Source organism: Nanorana parkeri, unplaced genomic scaffold (genome assembly GCF_000935625.1).
Source record: "Nanorana parkeri isolate BGI_ZX_2015 unplaced genomic scaffold, ASM93562v1 scaffold169, whole genome shotgun sequence".
Classification (NCBI taxonomy): domain Eukaryota; kingdom Metazoa; phylum Chordata; class Amphibia; order Anura; family Dicroglossidae; genus Nanorana; species Nanorana parkeri.
In genome coordinates, this window is record NW_017306437.1 from 963,967 (window position 1) to 988,233 (window position 24,267).

Genomic DNA, 24,267 nt, shown 5'->3' on the forward strand with positions numbered 1-24,267 from the left:
CAGCCAGGTAGCCCTTGGAAACGCGCGTTTGTTGCATTTTTTTACAGCGAATCACGGTACTGGTAGTTCTGTTCTGGTAGGTTGTCACATCAGTTAGAACCCAAAATCTACCGGACAATCTGGATATCCAACGATAATCTAAATACATCAATTCACCAGTCGGCATTCTCGCCCCACAACCCAGGCTGGACACCTTCCACCCCAGGAGCGCAGTGTAAGGACTATACTCCGTACCCATGGAAATAGTATTCTTTTATTACAATTCAAAATAGTCACAGAACTGAAACATTTGTTTGGTTTTCTTTTTAAATCCCAAAACGTACAAAATAAAATATATTAGAAATATTTTGGAGGCTGAAAGGTCAGGAGACGAGGGACAAAGGGATGAAGAATTAGTGTTAGCGTTGAGGACCTGTCCAATCCGCGGGATCATCAGTGCTGAGAAGTGACGGAAATTAGTGGCAATACCTTATGATCCTTCTTGCTGTGGATTTCTCCCCCCGATGACCTGCAATAGGTGCGAATGTCCTGACCTGATCAAACTTTGCTACACATTTATAATCTCTCTGGCATAAGTAACTGCCCCTGTGGGCAATGAACTAAAGGCTGTCCAATCTACTAAAGCTGAAATCCAGTCAGCTTTTATTTCGCCTTGCCCAGTTCCCACCCCACCCCACCCCACCCCACCCCATCAAAATTCTAATACACTTATAAAATAAAACCTTTCCATTTTCATTACAGATCTTATTTCAGACACAATCATTGGGAATTCCTGCTTCTCTATGCAATGCAGACAGATCATGACTGGTGGGAGGGGCCAGCAATGTTGCTGTACATGGCTTCCTGAAAACATCACAGCACCCAGCCTCAGTACTCCTCAGACCTGATGCAAGCAGTGGCGGGGCTCTTGGGAGGCGTTATTCACCCATCCAGGCATTTTGATATTTGCATTTCAGTCTGGAGGAGTGGGCGTACCTAGGCAGGCTGTATTTGAATGCAGACAACCCTAAGTAACACCCCCATGTGATGCTGAGCCTTCATGATTGTTAAACTGAAATCCAATCAATGAAAGGGTCAGGCCAGGGACAGTCAGACTGGGGAACAAAGTGATAAATGATGAAGGACGTCCTCCAGCCAGGAATTGAGTCAGGCTCTATCTGACTTGCTGCATCTTTTAATGCACATTGTGAGAAGCTCGCAGTGTGCGGTGAAATCAGAGTAAACAACTCCAGTCCAGGAGAGGAGGCGGTACAACTGTGCTAGACTGAAGGGAAGGCCGGAGTTCAGCTTTAGGCTCGATGTCAATGACTGCATCACCCATCACCTACTCCAATCTCTCAGGGATAACATCAGCAAGAACTTTGCAATGGAGCTCCCCGTGCTTGCTGCGACATTTAAAAGAGAACTATGGGGTGACCTTTTTATCCCATAGCTCTCTTTAGGGTCACGGGAGGACAAATACCAACCTCCCTCCGGTGACCCAAAGCTCAGTATATAGCGGGCTATTGTCCGCTATATACTTAGAGCACCGCAGCCGGGATGGATCCCAACAATACTGTTGATATCCACCCTGATTGACAGCAGGATCTGCCTATCTAGAGGCAGAGCCAGCTGTGCCCGCCCCCTGCATCCAGTCAGCGCTGGAGTATCGGAGCGCGGAGGGGGGAATCCCTGCAGTGGGTGGTGACTGACAGTTACCACTCTCTGCAGGGAGATGATCAGAAAGTGACCGAGCAACGGTATGTGTTCGCTCACTTCCCAATCGATAGAGCCGACCTGTCACAGTTTCATTATCACACATCGGCTCCAACTATGAGGATGAGTGGAAATCACTCGCCTCCCATAGTTCTCCTATAAGGACTCGTTCAGATGTACGGAGACCTGCATTTTTCTACACCTGAGCAATGCAGGTGTCCAGAAGGACACACGGAAAACAATTGCCCCGTTCACACCACAATGATGGGGAGATCTGCGGTGCGGTGCCTAGAAATGAATGAAATGTCACTTTTGACATTTCAATAAAGAAAGAAAAAAAAAAGTGAATGTTGAATGTATCTTCCAAATACTGCTAAAAATAACAGTACCTTATTGGTTCTAAGCATTTACATCTCCAGGGGTAGGCAACCTCATCATTCCAGCTGTTGTGGAACTACAAGTCCCATGAGGCTTTGCAAACAGACAGTCACAGCAAGGACTCCCAGAAGCAGATGCATGATGGGGTTTGTAGTGTCACCACAGCTGATGTGCCGAGGTTACTTATCGTTACTCTATACACAAAGCCCGTTCTCATAATTACGCCCAGTCTCGGGCAGAAACAATCAGCAATTGTGTGGTGGGACGCACCGTCAACTTCAAATGGAACTTGATACCACAAATTATTATTTTTAAAACAGTTTGGTTTTTATTGTAGCAGAGACACGCATAGTATTTCATATGCTCCTCGGCTCCATCTAGTGGAGACAATGCCATGAATACAGCATTCAACCAGCATATGTCTGGGCAGGCGATTATAAATCATCTCCTGAAGCTGGCCATACACTAATCTATTTTCCTCCATGATAACTCCATCAATGCTACGTGTGCGTAGATCAAGGAATCCCCACTGTTTCTTTGGTACTCGGACAGCGGCCGCCGGCCACTGTCAGAATACCCAAACAGAGGCGGCAGCTTATTGGCCGCCAACGCAATTCGTACAAAGAATTTCTGACCGGATCCTTTGTTCAGCTGATCGAGGGATACCGGCCGAAAGGGTGCCGACAGCAAAACCCACAGTGTATAGCCAGCTTAAGTCGCTTCTGCAAAAGAAAGATTCTCTCCTGCCTGTTCGCGATGCACTTGCATCTCTGTGTACAATCTCGGCATGGACTCCCAGCATAGCCAATCAAGATGGCCGAAGGTCCTGGGCAAGACCGGGCAAAGATGTCAGTGGCCAGAGAGGTAGCTCACAGCGATGCATCTCTGGAGGGGAGCTTAGTGCAATCTGCAGCTCAGTGTACAATGTGCAGCTCCGTGTACAATCTTAGCATCTGCTGAGATGAATGAACTCCCGGCGCAGCCAATCAAGATGGCTGAAGATTCCGTGTCCTTAAGAAGACCGGGCAAAGATGTCAGTGGCCAATGAGAGAGCTCACGGCAATGCATCCCTGGAGGGGAGGTTAGTACAATCTGCAGCTCAGTGAACAATCTTGACATCTGCTGAGATGAATGAACTCCAAGCGCAGCCAATCAAGATGGCCGAGGATCCTGTATATGGCAGAAGACTGGGCAAAGATGTCAGAGGCCAGTGAGGGAGCTCACAGTGATGCATCGCTGGAGAGGAACTTAGGATAGTTCCCCTTTAACTGACATAACTGCATAACAGATACAGCTAATTAAGCAATGTCGCTGCAACTAACTGCAACCAATAAATGACGTTTCAGCAGCAGAGCTATTGCACACATGGTTGCTATGGATGAAAGCGCGTGTTCCGGGGGCCCCCCGAACCCCATATTCTTGCAGATAGTTACCTTGCCTTATATACAGGAGTTACAGTGAAGCTACATTGAAAAATAAAACTATTACAGGCTGCCGACAGAGATCGAATCTTTCTCCTCAAGAAGCAGACAGTCATCTGTAATCCATACATTGAATGAACTACTCATCCCCACGGGCCTCGCATATAAAGAATTGGAGGAAGAAAAGTGCCACAACACCCCCACTTTCCTTTACACACAGGGCCCTTTATTCCAATGCAGTGAAAGAGTTCTGGAAGTTGACTACGTTGGTCGCCGTGATCTGATTAGCTCATCGTATAGGGAGCAGTATTGTGAATAAATAAAAGTCCACCAAGTTACTGATTCATAGAAACAGCTGGCTGTAGAGGCTATTAGGGTCACACTACAAGCTACAATCTGGTTGTACAATCTAATCTATCCAATCGAGTTGTATCCAATCAGGCAGATCGAAAGGAGATTGTACAATCAGATTGTAATGCGCGTGGTGAGCTTTAAAAAAAATATTTGAGTTTGAAGTGGATGCAGATATTGGGGTGGCAGACAAAGGCTTTATAGGAGGCGGGTGAGGAGGGAAAATTAGGAGCTCAAAGATCTTCCAGCTACAAACACGAGAGAAGATATAACTCACTAGTTCTAAGATAACCCTCATTACACCGACTCTCCGGTCCGTCTTTGCCTGCCAGCAGCTAAAGTGTCCCATCTACAGGAAATGTACCGTTCTGGATATCGGCCCGCTGGCGTTAATTGTTTTAGGAGAGTTAACGTACAAAGGTTACCAATCCAATGTACGTGAGCCAGAAGACCGTAATGTGGGGGGTGTGGGTGCAGCCAGGATTGTTTCTGTATGTGCAGGGGGTACAGTATAAAGTTGGGGACAGAGGTAGATGCTTCACACAAGTTTCTTGGCCTCAAAAAAGCTCTTCAGATGTTTCATTTGCCAGATGCCAGTGAGGATGAGGATGACAGTCTGGGTGATGGACCACCAGAGGACCCGTTGGTTAGTGCTGTCGCTGGTTAGGCGGAACCTCTCCTCGCGGTACTGTGAAGAAATGAAAATGAAAGGATTTATATAGCGCCAACAGTTTCCGCAGCGCTTTACAATATAAGGAAGACATTACAATCACAATACAATTCAAGACAAGATGGGAAGGAGGGCCCTGCCCCCGAGGGCTTACAATCTAAAAGGGAGGTGGAAGTGATACATGAGGAGGGAGCTGTGTGGGGATGAATTGTTTAGGAACGTGATGGTTCAGTGGTTAGTTTGAGGTGGGATAGGCTTCCCTAAAGAGATGAGTCTTAATGGATTGCCTAAAGGCATATGTTTGGGTATGTCTATTTAAAGGGTACTGAACATTTTGGTTGCGTCATTCTGAGCCTGATGAAGGGGACCCTGTGCGGCCCTGAGAGCACTTGTACTGCAATGACAGTATTCCATTAATAAATGGACTTTTGTTGATCTCACTTAAATGGTGTGCTGGTGACATCCTTTTGCAAACTTGTATATACACACACACACAATCCTGGAGTTCTACTTTAACCACAGCTTCTTCCTCTCACCCTCTGGTAGTTCTGCTCCTTTTGAATTTGCTCCACTTGATCCAGCAGCTGTCTGACTCGGAGTTGTAATTCTGTCAGCTTGTCCTTTGCTGCAATCTCAGGGTAATTATTGGTGTGTTCTCCAATCTGGATGTCTAAATGAACTCGCTATGAACAGGAAAAGGATAAAGTCAGGGCACACACGATTAAAGCTACAAAACAAATATATTTGCCTCGGATTATGATAAACCCCCTTTTAGACTCCAAGTTGGCAATAAAGACGTTAAGGGGAACATTAAAGGGGAAAAAGGGAGGGACAGCACTAGCAGCCAGTTAAGGCCCACAGCGTACACGAGCCATCAATAAGCATGCAGACAGGAAAATGCAGAGGTGTTAGAATTTATTAGGCACCTTTCACATGGGCTGATCAATGCAAGGATCCCCTCCTGATTGGAGCAGATGTCTCCGCTAAAGAAATAACACTGCCAAAACCCATATCAGTCTATGAGAAATTGCATGTAAACAGACATGTCTGTTTACAACAGATTACCCCCAATCTGGCATGATCAGGTCCGGCAAAATGAAGCACTGTTCCGTTTGTTTCTGCTGACCTGGCCAGAGTCTAGGGTAACCGGGTGTTAAAAGACGCCTGTCCATTTAGACCCGTCTGCCCATAGACTTACATTGGGCATCCGATCAGGTCCGCCTGAAAAACTGACAGGCGGCCCTGAAATGGGCCTTAGTGTTCTGCTTCTCTTTCACTGTCCAGTCAGCAAGCCGGTGCTGTTCTTGACCTACAGCGTTCTAGCTGCTCGGAGAAGGCTGAAGATCTGGCGGTGGTGTTGTGGATCACACTGGCTACACAAAATTACAAATTCATTACGAAGTAGAACAGTTTTCTATAGGGTTGCACAGATACCAAGTACAGTACTCGGTACAAGTACCGATACTTTTGAGCTGCAAGACTACACTAGAGAAAAATTCAAAAGTTAGCAGACAGCTGTCATTTGTAAGGAGCACACGGAGCTCCTGGGATTTGTACATCTCTGTTTAATATATGATTTTGTTTTTATAAATATAAATAAAGGGATGCACAGATGCCAGTCTTACGAGTACTGGTACTTGCCCAAGTACTTACAAGTACGAGTACTGGTACTTGCCGAGTACTTACAAGTACGAGTACTGATACATTTTTGTTTATTGTCATGTGACAGTTTTTCTAAAACAATACAGGATAATGATTTCAGGACAGTGGTGGAGTGCCAGAGCCAGGTCCCAGCTACAACCGCTGCAACCCTGGTAGTTCTCATGATAATGCCAAGTATCTGCACTGGTACTCGAAAAGTATCTGTGCGTCCCTAGTTTTCTATATGTATTTAGTGCTCGCCCTGAGATCAGTTCCACTGTAAACAATCCTATCAATGATTATGGTAACATTAATAACTAGGTGTCAGTGTGTGGTTTGTGATTAACTACATACACAGGGGAGTCCATATGCAATGTCACTATTTTAAACTAGATCATCCATAAAGTTGTCCATCGTGTGACTGGCCTCACCAGTTTTCCTCCAGCGAACAGAGACATTCTTGTCGAGTTTGAGTGCAGACAGATCTGGTGTTCCCCTGGGGTGTGAGATGTAAAGATGAAGCGTCCCTCTGATCCATACTGCCTGGAGAGAATGACCTGACACGGGGGAAAATATCAAAACAAAATAGTTTCTAGTAAGACAACAATAAAGAAAAAACAGGAACATAGACGTGTACATCGTAAGAGGAAAAGGTGACAATAATGCAGATTTAGATAAAAAATAAAAATCTGTATAATGAAACTTAGGACCTGTGGCCTGGGACAAACAGCTTTCAGCTCCTGAGCAAATACAAAATGTTCATTTATAAAAGTTGATGATTTCTGAATGGCACTAGCAACCCCTAGATGGTGCTGACCAGTAGAGGAAATTCCTATATCAGATAGTTAGAAGCAGAAACAGCAATCTTATGTTACCTTCCCATCGGGGTCCTTCACCTCGACATGCATACCCAGGCCTGGGGTAGAAGGAAGGAAGGTTTCTGCCTGTTTATCCCAAAGCTGAGTCTTGTAGTTCCCTAGAGGGAAAAGAATGAAGTTTAATAAAAAGGACTGACATTTTTTTTTGCAATACGCACATACATACATCTCTTTATAAACAGACTAGACACCAAAAGTTACATTAAAAAAAAAAACTCTAGTGTATAAACTTGTATTACTACTGCAAGTAAATAAAATCCCAACTCCAGCCAAGGAAAAGATTACAACATCAGGATTGTACTCCTGTCGGTGTCCTCGTTAATGTGACTCTCTTAAACCGGCCATACACCTATAGATTATCTGCAGACTTTCTATGGTCAGATGGAAAAAGTGCAACAGATTCCTCCATCTACGCTAAACTGTGTGTATGGAGGAATCTCCACCTGGGCCAACTTCAGTATCTTGCTGGTTGGCCCCGCTGGCTGTCAAAACACCTGAACAATGCCGACATCCAATCAGATTGTTCAGGTATTTTGACATCCAGCGGGGCCGACTAGCAAAATACTGAAGTTGGCCAAGCGGGGGATTCCTCCATCCACACAGTTTAGCGTAAATCAGGGGTAGCCAAACTCTGGCCCTCCCATGAGGCATTGCAAGATTCTCACAGCCACAGACATGACTCCAGGAGAGAGATGCATCATGGGAATTGTAGTTTCACCATAAGCTAATTAAATATAGGTTCAGGCATCTGGAGGTCTATGTTATTTTGTATCAGAAACAATTTACAAAGATGAGAATGATGAAAAATTGTTTTAAAGTACTTAAAAACAGAAGAAACAAAAAAGGGGAAATCATCCGAGGGTCCCCCAATGCTACACAAAAAGGAATCTCACTATACCACTACTATACAGAACCGAATACCTCAGCAAGTCACTCAGAAGGATCTAAATGCCCAAATATACGCAACAGTATTTTGGATGACTGGATACAAAACAGATCAATCCATATACAAAAGGTTTGCCTAAAGGATCCATAAAAGGATTAACCACCTCCGGGCCGGCCGTAGTAAAAAAACGGCCGGCCCGAGCTCTCTAGATCTGAGCGGGCGTCTTTAGACGTCCGCTCAGACACGCCCCCCCAGGCTCAATAGATTGGGAAGTGAGCGAACACATACCTTCCGCTCGCTTCTCGATCATCTCCCTGCAGAGAGCCGTAACTGTCAGTCCCCGCAGGGATTTCCCCCTCTCACCGGTCCTCAAGCGCTGACAGGAGGGACAGACCAGGGAGGGGGCGGGCACAGCTGGCTCTGCCTCTAGATAGGCAGAGCCCGCTGTCATTCACACAGCTGGGTGGATCATGACAGCATTGCATGGTAGGAGGTTAGTATATGTTCTCCCGTGACCCTAAAGAGAACTATGGGTCAAAACACTGACCCCCATAGTTCTCTTTTAAATCCTGACTGCTGCAGTAGCCATACATTAATATTAGGATTGCTTACACTCATGTGCAAGATTTATCAACCTTTTTTCAGGCATGGCACCCTTGTAAAGTAGGGATGCACCGAAATTAAAATTTTAGACTGAAACTTTAATATTTGTCAGGACGAAACCGAGAATTACTTTTTTTCCCCAACCTTTAGAACATTTTAAAAATTATTATTTGTATTTATTTTTTACGGTTAGGGGCTTCTGGGAAATATCAGGAGTCTGAACAGACCCCTGATAATTCCCTTTTAGAATAGAATAGATTGTTTTCTGCGGCCCCAGCACTCAATGAACAGGAAAGCTCTCAGTACAGAGGCTTCTTGTTCATTCACAATCTGGAGACAAGAAATATTTCGTATCAACTTGATCATGAATGGACAGGAAGCTTCTGTACTGAGCGGCTTCCTGTTCATTCATAAAGTGAGCAGATAGTAAATATTTACTATGTCCTCATTCATAAAAACAGGAAGTGATGTATAGCACTTCCTGTTTATTCATAACTGGGGACATAGTAATCACTGCGAGAGGAATTTATCAAAACTGTAGCAGGCAGAATCTGGAGCAGCTGTGCATGGCAACCAATCAGCTTCGATCTTTCATTTTCAAATTTTAAGTGAACAAACTGAAGAGAGAAGCTGGATTAGTTGCCATGCACAGCTGCTCCAGATTTTGTCTGCTCCAGTTTTCATAAATTCCCCTCTATGTCTTCAGTCATTTACAAACACCAAGTGATCACTCTGTTTGCTCAGCACAGCGAAGGATTAGTAAATATTTAACGATAATGAAGTCCCACCCTCCTGACAGCTTTCTCCTTCTCGCTGGGAATTGGCAGCTGGATCGGCTCTGTGTCCCCCTCCGATCCCCGCTGCCTCTGCCGACACAGGCGGTGAGGCATGACGCTGTACTAACATTCTGAGGCACCGAAGGAAGTCCTGGCTCCCTGGTTGATAAAGGCTGCCTTAGTGACATCTGTGGATTACCACCCATGTAGAACTCTACAAACTTCCCAAGCTAAGAAATCTGCCTTTAAATAAATATTTGTAAAAACTTTTATTCTTCCAACAAGTCAAATATTAGCATATGGGTGACATACGTGTAAGACTTTCCACACATTCTACGCAGAGCACAGAGAACTGTATTCTAAAATGAACCTGAATTGTTTCAAACTGGCTATACAAGTTGTAGTCCGATTGTACAACCTCTGTGCAATGGCCTCCATATTACCAAAGCTATGTAATGCGAGAGCCTACCTACACAATCTGTTTAATTCGTATCAAACCAGACAGGTCATTGTGCTACATTGTTGGCTGACCTAAAACCGAATGTAACATGCAAGGACAGGAATCTTCCAAGACAGTAAACGAGTATGACTGAGCTAACCTAAAATAGGCGTCAGGGCTCACAGACAATTAGTCCTCATGTATATGTCCACTTGTGACCAAACAATGTAAATTCCAGCATATCACCGTGCCAGGGAGCCATACGTGCCCCCCCCCCCAAAGTGAATGGCTGTATGTAGATGTACATGGGTATACATCAGACTTGCGTCATCACGGGCATGGGCGCACAACACCCAATGAAGACAGTCTGCACTCACGGTCAAATGCTGCCACGCATGCACGTGTTTACCCTGCGTTCAGCCTTTGACTTCTATGAGAGGCTGTGAAATTTAAAAAGGAGCTCCGATTAAACAATTAACCCTTACAGTGGAAGGGTTAACTGTTTGTTTTGGTCTAGGGGCCGGAATAAAGAAGATATACTCATCTGATCCTCGGTCCTGTGATGGCGAGTTCTCATCTCTCTCTTCGGCGTTGGTATCTCCCTCGGTGTCCTCGTATCTATTCCAGGTAAATGGACTTGCACTAGATGTGATGACATCAGTGGTCCTTAGCCTAGTCACTGACTACCAAGCTACATCTATCAAGTGGAGGAACTCCGGAGGCTACAGGTGATAGTAAGCTGAAGTTAAGCACACCAACAGAGTTGTATAGTAGACACTGGTATCCAATAAGAGGTACAGGTCTGAAGGTTGTCATTCATCCAGGCCATGGCATATCTGTAGAAGGTTGTCATTCGACCAGGTCATGGCATATCTGTAGAAGGTTGTCATTCGACCAGGTCATGGCATATCTGTAGAAGGTTGTCATTCGACCAGGTCATGGCATATCTGTAGAAGGTTGTCATTCGACCAGGTCATGGCATATCTGTAGAAGGTTGTCATTCGACCAGGTCATGGCATATCTGTAGAAGGTTGTCATTCGACCAGGTCATGGCATATCTGTAGAAGGTTGTCATTCGACCAGGTCATGGCATATCTGTAGAAGGTTGTCATTCGACCAGGTCATGGCATATCTGTAGAAGGTTGTCATTCGACCAGGTCATGGCATATCTGTAGAAGGTTGTCATTCGACCAGGTCATGGCATATCTGTAGAAGGTTGTCATTCGACCAGGTCATGGCATATCTGTAGAAGGTTGTCATTCGACCAGGTCATGGCATATCTGTAGAAGGTTGTCATTCGACCAGGTCATGGCATATCTGTAGAAGGTTGTCATTCGACCAGGTCATGGTATATCTGTAGAAGGTTGTCATTCCTCCAGGTCATGGCATATCTGTAGAAGGTTGTCATTCGACCAGGTCATGGCATATCTGTAGAAGGTTGTCATTCGACCAGGTCATGGCATATCTGAAGAAGGTTGTCATTCGACCAGGCCATGGCATATCTGAAGAAGGTTGTCATTCGACCAGGTCATGGCATATCTGTAGAAGGTTGTCATTCGACCAGGTCATGGCATATCTGTAGAAGGTTGTCATTCGACCAGGTCATGGCATATCTGTAGAAGGTTGTCATTCATCCAGGTCATGGTATATCTGAAGAAGGTTCTCATTCATCCAGGTCATGGTATATCTGTAGAAGGTTGTCATTCATCCAGGTCATGATATATCTGTAGAAGGTTGTCATTCATCCAGGTCATGGTATATCTTTAATAAAATAAATCAAGGCATCTGGACTTACTGTATTTTTCTTGACGTTTCACTGGTCGTCCGACCAGCTTTCTCAATTCAAAATTGAATTGAGAAAGCTGGTCGGATGACCAGTGAAATATGAAGGAAAATACAGCAAGTCCAGTTGCCTTGACTTCTTTGTTTTTTAACAGAATAAGAGGTACAGCTTCAGGCCCCAAAACTGAACAAAAGCAAAAAGGTCTTAGTTCGAATTAGAGGCAAATACAAGTCCCATAAATACTAAGCTTTTCATCAACGAGTATACTCATTTATAGCCCCCATTACACTGCAGTACCTATGAGTAGCTTAAGGCTCTTCTCACATGGGCACTTTAATTTTTGTGAGGATCTGATCGGAAGCCCAATGTTAGTCTATGGGCAGCTGGATGTAAACACTTAAATTAAAGGAGAAGTATTGGGAGAGTAAAATGTTCTCTTCCCAATACTTAGAGTCGGCGTGTGACACTGCAGCTGTCACACTCCGGCTCTATAGATCAAGAGCTGAGCGATCACAAAAAACTCACAATCTCCCTTCAGAGAGCAGTAACTGTCAGTCATCACTCCCTGCAGGGATTCCCGCCTCTCTATGACTAACGTTCATTGGAGGAACAGACAGGGGAGGGGGCGGGCTCAGCTGGCTCTAGAGTGGCAGAGCCAACTGTCAATCAGGCAGCGGAGTGAATCCTGACAATGTTGTCGGGATCCTTCCCGGCTGCACCCCGGCTCTACACTGTCAGCATAATAGCTCACTAGGGGATGAGTTTGAGTTATAGGAGGACATTAGTAAATGTACACATGTGATCTAAACGAGGACTGAGGCCCCCCAAAAAAAGTATGGTTTTAGTTGTTTTTTTTTAATCCCTAAAGCTCCACTAATAGATCCAATTGATTACCCAATTATAATTTTCTTACAAAAATACAGCCAGCATCCAAGATGGTCACCATGCCAGCCCATACTGAGGGACCCCTACATCATACACAGTGACTGCTCTCTGTAATGCACACTATGGGGTGACCATGCTACAGCAGCTTCCCCAGGTATATCCTGCTTTACGTAAATAGGGATTGAATGATCTGACCTCCTCACACAGACTTGAAACGTGATTGCTCCAAAAATAGACAGCAAGGCATCCATGGTGCAGTCAGCATTCCATTCATGTGTTCACCCCGCACACCAACATAGCGCTGACATGTGGCAATGAACTTTTAAAGTGACACTGAACTCAAAAGGTTTAAAACCTGCCATGTTATAGGGAAAATTTAGAAATGATTTTACCCAAGCAGGACCCTAAAAGTAGCTTTAAAAATTTCACCAGTGAGCATAACCGGACTATAGCCTTGCAATTTATGTTAACAATTTTTAGGGACAGATAGAGCTTTCTTTTGGGAGGTATATAATCACCACTGAGGGGGTTATTTTTTTACTATATAAATGAAAAAAGTACAGTAAATAAAGAAAAAAAACAAAAAAGTTTCCCTACGGTATGTTATAAAATATTTATTCTTACCCATATTTTTGGTAAAATATAAAAGACGGGGTCACGTCGGGTAAATAGACACCAAACATGTCAAGCCTTAAAATTGCGCGCGCCTGCAAAGTTGCAAAAAACGACCACACTGAAAATTGGCCATAGGCGACGCTTAAAACGTTTTTATTGCTCATCAGTTTAGTCTTTTTCACACTTAGGTGCACCCGACGCATATCTGCGTGTGTATGTGGGGGAAACTTTTTTATGCTTTATTTTTTTTTTATGCTTCTTTAATTTGTGTATTACTTTTTTTTTTCCTTCACAACTTTATTGCTATTACATGGGGGGCTAAGAAGCACCCTATGTGATAGCCAATTTACATGACAGGTCCTCTTTATGGAGACATCAGGGGTCTCAAGACCCCTAATGTCACCTAGGGACCCCCAGAGAAGCTGATGAAGCAGAGATCAGCTTCATCAACTTCTGTAGCTGGAGAGTGACAGTGAATGCAGGAAGTGATGTAACATACATCACTTCCTGCATTTGGGGACTGAGAGGAGATCGTGTACCGAACTCCCTTTGATCTCCTGTCACAGAGCAGCCATGCCGGTCCCGGCCGCATCAGGCACAGCCGATCTCGGGACCGGCAGTGACAAGTACTGCTAATACGTGTGCGTCTATCTATCTCTAGAGATATCCATCTATCTTTAGAGATAGATATCTTAAACCTACACAGTCTGGACAGAAGAATCTCCCACTGTGGCTATGGTATTCCGAAAGCCAGCGGCTACTGTTGTCAGAACATATAACAGTGACTGCAGCTGATTGGCTGAGTATTTTCTGTGCCGGCTCCTTCGATTTCCATATTACAGAATGTCTGGCTGGAGGCGGCTCTCAGGGGCACCCACCAAGCTAATTTCATCTGGTTCATTAGGAAACAGCCAAAATTTGCCCCTTGTATGGCCAGCTTAGGTCTCTGCGTCCTCCGATTGCTAGTGTCAGGAGATGTGAGAGTTGTAGATATGACTATAGTACTGCTCACCGTTCTACTTGCCTATTCCAAGATGGCAGTCTACGTTCAGTGCAGACACAAGGCATGGTAAGTCACCACTGGGGAAAAGATCAGAGAGACCACATGAAATACTGCCGACTAGTCCTCTGCCTTCGTCTTTCCTTTGTTTTGGCAGAGCTTCAAGGAGTTCCACTTTAAAAAGGAGAACTGTGAGGTGAGTGATTTTCCCTCATCCTCATAGTTAGAGCCGACGAGTGACAATGAGACTGTTACAAGTCAGCTCAAAAGATCGGGAAGTGAGTGAACACATACCGTCGCTCACACACTTCTCAATCAGCTCCCTGCAGAGAGCCGTGACTGTCAGTCACAGCTCCCCGCAGCGATCCCCCACCCCTCCGATTCTACAGCGCTGACTGGAGAAATTAACCGCGAAGGGGGCAGGCACAGCAGTCTCTGCCTCTAGATCGGCAGAACCCGCTGTCACTCACACAGCTGGGTGGATCCAGACAGTAATATTGGGATCTGTCCCTGCTGCGGCACTGTCAGTATATTGCGGGCAATAGCTCACTATATACTGAGCTTTGGGTCACGGGGGGAGGTTAGTATATGTCCTCTCTTGACCCTTAACCAGTTGACATCTGGGGTGTTAAACCCCCTTCCCATCCAGGCCATTTTTCAGTATTCAGCGCTGCGGTACTTTGACTGACATTTATTCCGTCATGCAGCGCTGTATTGAAATGAATTTTATACCCTTTTTTGGGGACACATAGAGCTTTATTTTGGTGGTATTTATTCACCACTGGGGTTTTTATTTTTTAATATATTAGGGAAAAACTACAGATTTTTTTTTTGTCCTCCTGTGACCCTAAAGACAACTATGGGATAAAAAGGTTACCCCATAGTTCTCTTTTAACTAGAGCTGCAGCTAACGATTATTTTCAAAATCGATTAGTTAGCCGATTATTAAGTTCGATTAATCGGTTAATCGGATAAACACAAAAAAAGAAGAGGTGCGGCGCGCAGCTTGTGTGGAGCCGTGAACAGGGCCAACTGATCGGAAGCCGATTAATCGATTATTGAAAAAGTTGACAACTTTTTCAATAATCGATTATAATCGATTATGTCGATTAGTTGTTGCAGCCCTACTTTTAACTACAACTCAATGGAGTATTCAGACCTGGAGCTTAAAAGGGTTGCTAAACCCTCCGGGTTTTTTGCATATATCTACTGCTAGCAAGCAGTAGATATATGCAAAAAGTAAAAAACAACAAAACGCTTTAATAGCAGTTTAAACCCGTCTTCGCCGTGCTCTCCCGTCCGAAAATCCGAAACTGCTCTGACCGCCGCAAAGCATCTTGGGGCGGGCGTATGCGCAGTTCGAATTTTCGGTCGGGAGACGAGGAGAGACGCAAGGTAAGTCTATGGACGCGTGCACCCGCATGCAGACAACGCGGGATCGGAAGTGCCTGCAAGGACAGAGGAGTCAGCGCTGGATCGGAGAGCCGCCGCAGCGCTGGAGGGACAGATGAAAACATCAGGAAAGAAGAAGATCGGATTAAGAGACATCATGTAAGGTAAGTGCTAGCATTATCATTGCCTTTGATGTCACTTTAAAGGGGAACTATGAGGAGACATTTCTGCTAATACAGAAAGCAAGCTGCCAGCAGGTATAAAATACAGGAATCTAGAGCCGCCTGTCCATACCTGCGGCAGCCCTCCCCGCCCTCTGCTGGAATGCCAGGCTGCTCTGAACCGACAAAAATCTTGGGGCCCTTTCACATGGGCGCTGTCTGTTCCAATCAGCAGGGGATTTGTGCACGGATCTCCTGCTAATCGGATCAGTACAGAAGTTCAGTCTTCTCCTCCATCTTGTAATAGAGGAATAAACTGATCTAACCGACCCATGTTAGGTCTATGGCAGGGGTGGGCAACTCTAGCCCTCTGGCTGTTATGGAACTACAAGTCCCATGGGGCATTGCAAGATTGACAGTTGCAGGCATGACTCCTAGAGGCAGAGACATGGGATTTGTGGTTAAAGCACAGCTGGAATCACCCACCCCTGGTCTATTGGAGATATAAGCAGACCTGAGTCGATCCGTCACCATCAGGTCCGCCAAAACGCACCTAGACGGAGTCGGGGGTAATCAGATGTGCATCCGCTAATATCCATCTGCCCATAGAATATCAAACGGGCTTCTGATCAGATCCGCCTAATAAACAGGCAGGAGAAAGGACCTGATGGGACCACCCGTGTGAAAGGGGCCTTCAGATCACGTCAGAGCTTCCCCGCTTCCTCTCATCCCCCTCATCCCTAACACCCCATCAATATGGTGCACTGTCTACGGTACCCCTGGACACTCTGCACAGGTTTAGTCAATGCATAACCTGGAACGGACACCATGGAAGTGAGGAAAGGGACCCGGAACTGAGAAGGTGAAGGTTTGTCATCTCAAAGACTTCATCTTAACTGCACTTACACTGGCCCCGAAAAATGTACTTCATGTCTTGAAAAATAAAACAAAAAAAAAAAACCGCATTGCACTTCCTGTGCCTGGGCACCCCTGCACCTTGAATCCGTCTATCTGCTGTGTGAGGTCATCTAAAGGCACTGCTGCCTGTGACTGTTGGCCTCCCCAGATTTGGTGGTCACCACTTTGCTACTCATTGTTCTCCTTGCTGGAGGGAAAGCTGTAACCAAGGACCATAGTGCATGGATCTCCCACGGGAGTTATGTCACCCCGGCCGGGCCATTCAAGATAGACAAATACCCCGCAGCCGGGGAGAAGATGTCGGCACCGGCGAGGGAGCGCACAGAGGTCGCATCGCTGGAGCAGCCTGGAGTAACCGGTTGTCACTTGTTTGCCCATCCCCCCCCCGCTATTATCACCTATCACCAGAACAACATAGTAACCTGTTCTCCTGCCATCCCCATCACACCTGTTGCCCTCCTCTATCGCCATGGAAATAGAACACAGTAACCTGTGCTGTCACCCCCCATCACACCTGCTTCCCTCACCTATTACCCTGGCAACAGCATAAATTAACCTGTTCGCCTGCCATCCCCATCACACCTGCAGTTCTCACCTATCTTTATGGTAACAATGCACAGTAACCTGTTAGCCCCCCATTACACCTACTGCACTCACCTATAACCATGGTTACAATGCACAGTAACCTGTCTGCCTATCAGCCCCACATCACACTTGCTGCCCTCACCTATCACCATGGTAAGAGAGCACAGTCCTATTAATCCCCAATTACACCTGCTGCCCTCACCTATCACCATGGTAACAGGACACAGTAACCCGTCAGCCCCCCATCACACCTGTTGCTCTCACCAATTACCATGGTAACAGAACACAGTAACCTGCCCTCCTGCCCCCCAATCACACCTGCTGCTCTTACCTATTACCATCGTCTCATCCGGGATCTCCTCAATGAAGCAACGTTTCTCCGTCTCCCCGATATGGAAGTACAGGCCCCGGGACAGACCGAGCTGCAACAACAGCACCATCAGCGGGAGCATCAGCGCGGATCGGAGGGACCCGCAGCCCGGGGCAAGGGGAGACATGACGGCCAGGTAGCCACAGAACAGACCTGTGTGTGCGCAGTACCGCCTTCTTGCGTGTCAGGCCTCCACCTGGGGAACGACGGCCCTCACAGATTGGCTGGGGAGCCCAGAGAGGCGGGGCTTAGCGTACTGTCAGAGCGAGGCTTGGCTTAGCACAGCTGCAACGTCACCATTCGCTGGAAGGAAACGTCACTCTTGGGCGGCCATGTTGGATCTTGCCGGGTGGTGACGTCACTGGTCACGCTCGAGCAGGATCTTCTCTGTCCTGTTCACTGTTATCAAAATTAGACAACAATATGGTTTTTAGGACCCATGTCGCCTCTGCTGATCTTATGAGGTGGAAAAAAAAGATGGTACATTGCTTTTCTTATATATGAGTTGGTGGAGCACTGTCGGAGCCCAGGAACAGCAGAAATCAAATCTGAAATCCATATTTTCGGCAGCAATACCCCCAAGGCAGGGCTCAAAATTTCAAGTCCTAAACTACTAGTCAGGCCTTAAGAGTTACTCGCCACCAGTTGCCCCACCTAACCCCAACCCTGCCTCGGCCTTAACTCCGCCCCTAAACCCCCCCTCTTAAATTATCTTATGAAATTACACTTTTAAATGTTAGTAGTCTGCAGCCTATGCAAAGGAACAAACAATATTAACAGGCAATCAGGTTTATATTTTGCCATCTTTGTTCCATTGGGGAGTTTTTCCTGCACTTCCTGTCCCATAGTCACAACAGGAAGTGAAAGGAAGTCCCCGCTAACAGGGAAATCCCTGGTGCTCAGCAGAGTCACCAGAACTAGTGGCCCCATTTAATGATTTCCCATCTATTCCTGTTCTGGTGACTACCCCAAATTTGGGATTTTCTTTCACTTCCAGTGATAATGGTTGCCAGCACAAATAGAGGGGTTGAATCTACCAAATGGGGACACAGATTTTATTCTACAGGGTCTCTGCTTTCATCAAATATCTAATTCTGGGGGGAGGGTTAACCACCTTAGTACCGGTGCAAATTCTTAATTTTTGCACACGCATAAAAATGTGACATTTTTGGATAGGAAGGCCCTGTAGAATACAAAATTGGTAGCTGCGTTTTGTTTGCACGATATTTATGCAAATGTTTATTAGAGGTGCACCAAAATGGAAATTTTAAAACCGAAACGAAACCGAAATAAAAAAATGTCAGGCCGAAACCGAAACCAAATATAGCGGTGCATCCCTAATGTTTATCAAATCGGTAAAGACGGGGTCACATTGAGTAAATAGATACCAAATATGTCAAGCGTTTAAATTGCGCACGCACGTGCAATGGTGAAAAACGACAGCACTCAAAATTTTCCATAGGTTACATAGTTACATAGTATTTGAGGTCGAATAAAGACATTAGTCCATCAAGTCCAACCTATTAGGATCTCATTCTAGGAGTACCCGTACCCCTGTATATTACGGTCCCTTAAGAAATCGTCCAAAAGTTTCTTGAACAATTCCACATTATTTGCTGAAATCACCGCCTGTGGCAGTGAGTTCCAGACCCTAACTGATCTTACTGTGAAGAACCCCCTTCGCCCCTTTTGCTGGAATTTTTTTTCCATCAATTTTAGGTGATGGCCTCTAGTTTTTGTAACGGAGTTAATTTTAAACAGTTTATCGCTAATGTTGCTACCACCATTAAACATTTTGTACATGGAAATCATATCCCCCCTTAATCTCCTCACCTCTAATGTGACGCTTTAAAAGCCTTTACTGCTCATCAGTTTAGAGTTGACGTGGAATGATGGCCCTGGAATTATTGTTCTCACTCTGACATTCACGGTGATACCTAACATGTGTGGTGCAATCGTTGTATACTTACACATGCATGCCCTACGTGCGCGTGTTTATTGACATGCAGATGGCGGGGGCGGCGGGCTGGTTTTATTTATTTATTTTTTATAGCACAGCATGCAGTGGCATCCATAGGTGGTTATTAGCAACCTCTGAACACAGCAAACTATCCGCCCTCATTTATCCACCTGAATGAGGCCTAAGTAGTGTTGCCACCCGTCCAGTTTTCACCCGGACAGTCCGGTTTTGGAGTCTTGAGTCTGGGTGTCCAGCCACCGAAACCGGCACTTTCAATTTTCTGACAGATGCGGCTGCCGAGGTCTTTGGCGAGCGCAATCTCGGGCAGCCGCATCGGCCTGAAACCAGATCTTCCTCTGAGCTTCGGGCAGCCTGTGCCTGTTTACAGGTGCCAACAGCTCAGAGGAAGATCCGGGTTTCAGGCCGATGCGGCTGCCCGAGATTGCGCTTGCTGTGTACCTCTGTGATCTGCATGCTCTGTGAGGGCATCTGTGATTGCTTCTCCTCCTCTGGCTCCCTGATACTGTGCTGCCCGCCTGCGGACCCCTGGTGAGACACCATAGCCCAGACAGCCCTGAGAGTCGCACAGCCCACCTCATAGTTGCATAGCTCACCTGAGTGTCGCACAGCCCACCTGAGTGTCACACAGCCCACCTGAGAGTCACACAGCCCACCTGAGAGTCACACAGCCCGTCTGAGTGTCACAAAGCCCACCTGAAAGCCACACAGCCCACCAGAGAGTCGCACAGCCCACCTGAGAGTCGCACAGCCCAGCTGAGAGTAGCACAGCCCACTTGAGAGTCACACAGCCCATCTGAAAGTCGCACAGCCCACCTGAATGCCGCACAGCCCACGTGAGAGTCACAGAGCCCATCTGAGTGCACGCACAGACCATCTGAAAGCCTGCACAGGCCACCTGAGTGACGCACAGCCCACGTGAGAGTCGCACAGCCCACCTGAGTGACGCACAGCCCACCTGAGTGTCGCACAGCCCATCTGAGTGCCTGCACAGCCCATCTGAGAGCCTGCACAGGCCACCTGGAGACGTCAGGTACATGGCTTCCCCCGCACATCCATGCCGTTTATTCACAGATCCATTCACAGGATTTAAGTCCCATCTTCCACTGTGGCAAAGGAACTCATAGTCACAACACCGCTCTTGTAGCCCATTGAAAACTTGCTCCAGCTCCATAACCGAAGGTCCAAACCTTGGTGCAGACCTGGGGCTGGAGGAAGAGCGCGCTTGAGCCTGAGCATTGCACTTGTGATCCGGTGATCGCTGTCGCAATGTTTTGCAGGCTCTAATGCAAAAAATGTATAAAGGTGCATTTTTTCTTTTTTGCATTATTGGTGCATTTATTCATTTTTTCGCAATTGGTTGGCTACACCCTTAAAGGCAAACTCCTGGATACATATTACCCTGGTCCAATGCTCCATCCCACACCCCACTATCTGATCCCTATCTGATGGATACAAAAAAAAATGTTAAAGGCCCTTTTAACTTACTTTGAGCCGCATTCACATGACGCCACAGTCCAGAGTTTTCTCCTCTTCTGTTTACTTCCTGCTTGGATTCTTTTCTAAGTGTCCATGTTGGCACCTGCATGATGCGGCCTATTGCTATTGAATGTCTGTTAGCCAGGGTTCTCTCAGGATCCAGAAGAGGACCGACGTCAATGGAGGGGAGTGAAGGGGACCAGCGGTCAAAGGCAACATCTCACCGCCGGGGAATATGTGAGTATATCTGATTTTAAAAGGTTATTCGGATAGGTCAGAGGTTGGTGGGGCAGGAAATAAGTACTTTTTGACTGGAGTTGGGCTTTAAAGTATATGTAATCTTCCGTTTAAGTCCCCTTGCCATGGTCTTCAAAAATTCCTTTATATCTTTGTCGTCTGGCTTTCACATCTTCTCTCTTCTGACCTTGCCACAGTAATTCTTGATGACTTTAATATCTCCTTGGATGACTTGCAATTCCCTGTTCCCCACTACCACTTCATTTGTTCTGTTAAAACATATGCAGTCCCAATGCAGACACCTCCGGTCCTTATTTTCTGAAGATTTTGCTTCTCACTGATGTAGTCTTAGCACTCTTCAATCTGCTTTATTACTCTGAGATCCCCAAAACATAAACCACAGTCTATTTTTAAACTTCCTTCCATCCAGCAACTTCTTACTTCCCAGTTGCCTCCTGGGACAATACAACACTGTCATCTGCCCTAGATATAGTTTAGCCCCCCCCCCCACCACCACCAAATTGCCAAGTCTTTACCCCACCAATCCTCAAACTTTCCTCGTCACATTAGAGTCTTTCCAAGTGTTGCCACTGTGGCGGAATGTGAATACAAAAATACAAATGAAAACTTCTTTAATCTAAAGCTGGGTTTACACAGTTAGAATTTGTTAAAAAAATGTTTTTGGGACATTCAATCGATTTTCTAATATAGTTAATGGGGTCAAATTGATGATCAATTTTTACTGGGCAGAGCAGAATGAGATATTTTTCTCAAATTAATAAAATTCTAACAGTGAATGTGTTTTTTTTTGTTTTTGGGAAGCTCTCTTCATTGCAAAATCAAATGAAGTTTTGAACGACAGTTGTTAAGTCTCTGATGGCATTATCGAATGTTCTGACGGGATTCCTTGTATGAACGTTTGTATGAAAATCTACCAGTGTATACTTTAAAGCTTTTCTCCATCACTTCAAAATCTTTTCTAACCCTTTGTCAAACCCTTCCGAAGTCTCTAAGCTTTGTCACCTCTTTCCTACAGTTAAGTATTTCTCTATCGTCCATTGAGGGACACCGCTCTGAAGAATTCTGAGACGTAGGTCATGCTGTTGCCTCTAGGAGAAATGGACATTAGGCAAACAAAAAAATTAAGTCTGTCACCTTAATAACCCTCTCACCCCGCAACCGCCAGTTTCGCTTAGTGTTTCTACTTTTTTAGTTTATTTTGTTTCTTTGGTGAAATTGAGGGCTTCTAGTTGGTCCATACTAGATAGAATTAAATCCTGGGAGTTTCCCTAGATAGTTGACTAGAATTAGAGATGCATAACAGATAAGTTAAATCCTCTGAGTTTCTCTAGTCCTCAGAACACAGGACATTTCTGATCTCAATAGTTAAAGGGACGCTAAACTCAGGAGTTAAATCGTAAAAATACAGCCAGAAGCTTACCCATCACAGCTGAATACAAGTTTCAAGCTGCAAAGATTGTAGCCCACATACCTAATTTCTCTCACTAAGCCCTGGTGAAGGGGGGGGGGGGGGGTTTTTGGACCCCCAAAATGCATTGGCTATTTTACCTGATTTTCCCCCGGCCCCTATTTGGACCCCCGAAATGCATTGGCTATTCTACTCGATTATCCCCCGGACCCTACTGGAATGAAGTTGTATCTGGACTATTTTAATTGGTGTGGGGCGTAAATTCCTACATCTACTGTGTTCACTGTTAAGCCAAGGATACTGCGAAGACCCTTAGGCCAGTGATAGCTGCCTATGAATTAGCCAGATTACACATATTCACATCACTTAAAGTGACACTAAACTCAGGAGTTAAATCTTAAAAATGCATTCAAGTACCTTAACTATTACCAACAATGTATCTTATTTGTGAATCTCTCAGCTGTATATCCTCGAATCATCTCTGAATTGGTGCTGACACTGTCCTTCCTTCTGGAGGGGGGCTTCTTTTGTTCCTCATGGTCCCTGTGTGGGTTGTACAGTAGGCCCCGCCCTAACTCGCTCCCGTGATGGACTACAATCTCAAGACAATTAGTAAACTAAACGTGAGATTGTAGGTTATGCTAGTTATGCTCAGACTTCTTCAGAGTTCTGTCCCTCAATGGACACTGAAAATGGATTTCATGGTACGACCAATATCCATTTTTTTTTCAAGTCAACATGCTGTAACTACTTTTATTGACTAATATATCATAAACTACTTTATAGAAAACAGTGACACAGTATAACGAGACATTTCACTGCAACAAACCCAATACTGCCCACCCCAATGTATCTGTAACTCTATCTCTATCACCTTTCTGCTGTCATTATTTCTCATTTTCTGATCTCCTGACCTTCTCCATTCCCACCTCTTTCTGTCTCTATTCTGGTATTTACACCAACTGATCTGTCCAAACGGTCTCTCTACAATGCTATTTTCCTCCCAGAGCCTTCAAACAAGAAGTAATGGTTTCCACACTAAAGAGCCCCTCTCTTCTAGTTTCTGCAATCGCTGCATTACGTTTTTTCATCTTCATTTCCACATTTCTTGAATGCCTTGTATGTAACAAACTAACCCTATTACGTAACTCCTTTGACCCCCCTTCAATCTGGACAATCTCTTACATGGACCAAAATCTGTACGTGAACACCAACACGTAGACCCAACTCTGTACTCATAAAATTGACCACCAATGCCAAATCAAAAGATGACGTTCCCTTGGTTTTCTCCTCCTCAACCTATCTATTGCATTGGACACTGTTGATAAAAAAATACCCACTATCATTCTTGGTGACTTTAACATTGCTTATAACATTAACACTCCGGCTTCTACTCAATTTCTTAACCTAACCTCTTCTTTTGATCTAACACCGTGGTCAGACACTCCTACTCACTCTGATGGTAACATACTTGATCTTGTTTTCTCTCACTTATGCACTCCTTGCAACCTCTCCAACACCCCTTTCCTGCTCTCAGATCACAACTTTGTCAATCCCCCTACATGGCACACTGTCACCCGTAGAAACCTTCGCCACCTCGACCCTTCTCTACTCTGCTACTGACTACCTCTATGATAAAATCTCCCCCCTGTCCTGCCCTGACCTGGCTATTTCTGTCTACAACAGCTCACTTTCAT

The 24,267-nt window shown here is 45.4% G+C and overlaps 1 protein-coding gene across 2 annotated transcripts; it reads right to left on the reverse strand.

Moving 5' to 3' along the window:
* Window positions 1-4,306: 4,306 nt before the first annotated feature.
* On the reverse strand, window positions 4,307-17,656 carry TMED4 (transmembrane p24 trafficking protein 4). Of its 2 annotated transcripts, none has more exons than XM_018554683.1 (5): window positions 17,409-17,656; window positions 7,032-7,132; window positions 6,588-6,713; window positions 5,052-5,198; window positions 4,307-4,533 (listed from the first exon to the last, which is right to left on the reverse strand). In XM_018554683.1, exons 1-5 carry the CDS (start codon window positions 17,572-17,574, stop codon window positions 4,384-4,386), a joined length of 690 nt encoding a protein of 229 aa, XP_018410185.1. In that variant the 5' UTR covers window positions 17,575-17,656; the 3' UTR covers window positions 4,307-4,383. The 2 variants fall into 2 exon arrangements, with proteins under 2 accessions (XP_018410185.1, XP_018410186.1); XM_018554684.1 differs by lacking the exon at window positions 17,409-17,656 and adding an exon at window positions 17,280-17,287.
* Between the last annotated feature and the right edge of the window lie 6,611 nt (window positions 17,657-24,267).